We start from the raw sequence: 600 nt of genomic DNA on the forward strand, positions 1-600 counted from the left end.
GCCTGTAGCTGAGGCCTGCGTGCTGGGCACCAAGCAGGAGTCCCTCTCAGGGACCATGAACCCTCTTGCGACATCTCTGTACCCTGCCCACCTCTGCACATGCACACACGTGTGCACATGCATGCACGCACACCCGCACACATTGGTGTGCACACACATGCACATGCACTCACGTGCACACACTCACATGCACAAATGCACGCACACGCCCACATATGCACGTGCGCATGCACACATTGATGTGCACACATATGCACACACTCGCGTGCACACACATGCACACAGATGCACACGTGCACACATTGATGTGCACACTCACGTGTACACACGCACGCACCCGCATGTGCGCACACGCCCACACGCACGCACGCACACTCCATGCTCATTCCCCAGCAGCAGGAGGAGGAGGACTCACCAGCAGGAGAGGAGGCCCCAGGCCAGGGCGCCCAGCAGGTTCCCGGCCATGAAGACAGCCTGGCCCACGGGCTTCAGGCCCTGGCGGCCGCACACCAGGCCCCACTGGAAGGGAAGGAGATGTGCCAGCCGCTCGGGGTGGCAAGGGAGGCCCAGCCGGGAGTTCCTAGCCAGGACCGCCTGCTC

General features: G+C 62.5%; 1 protein-coding gene across 4 annotated transcripts in view; it reads right to left on the bottom strand.

Moving 5' to 3' along the window:
• LOC102765542 (solute carrier family 22 member 11) overlaps positions 1–600 on the bottom strand; it is a 26959-nt gene that overhangs the window by 24776 nt on the left and 1583 nt on the right. For all 4 annotated transcript variants that reach the window (XR_001515177.1, XM_006771600.1, XM_015569065.1 and 1 more), the window contains exon 2: positions 416–519. Coding sequence is in view for 3 of the 4 variants with exons in the window: in XM_006771600.1 (XP_006771663.1) it covers positions 416–519 (104 nt within the window). In the remaining variant the exon portion in view is untranslated. The remainder of the gene's footprint in view (positions 1–415; positions 520–600) is intronic.

The sequence above is a fragment of the Myotis davidii genome, unplaced genomic scaffold, assembly GCF_000327345.1.
Source record: "Myotis davidii unplaced genomic scaffold, ASM32734v1 scaffold425, whole genome shotgun sequence".
Taxonomy (NCBI): Eukaryota; Metazoa; Chordata; class Mammalia; order Chiroptera; family Vespertilionidae; genus Myotis; species Myotis davidii.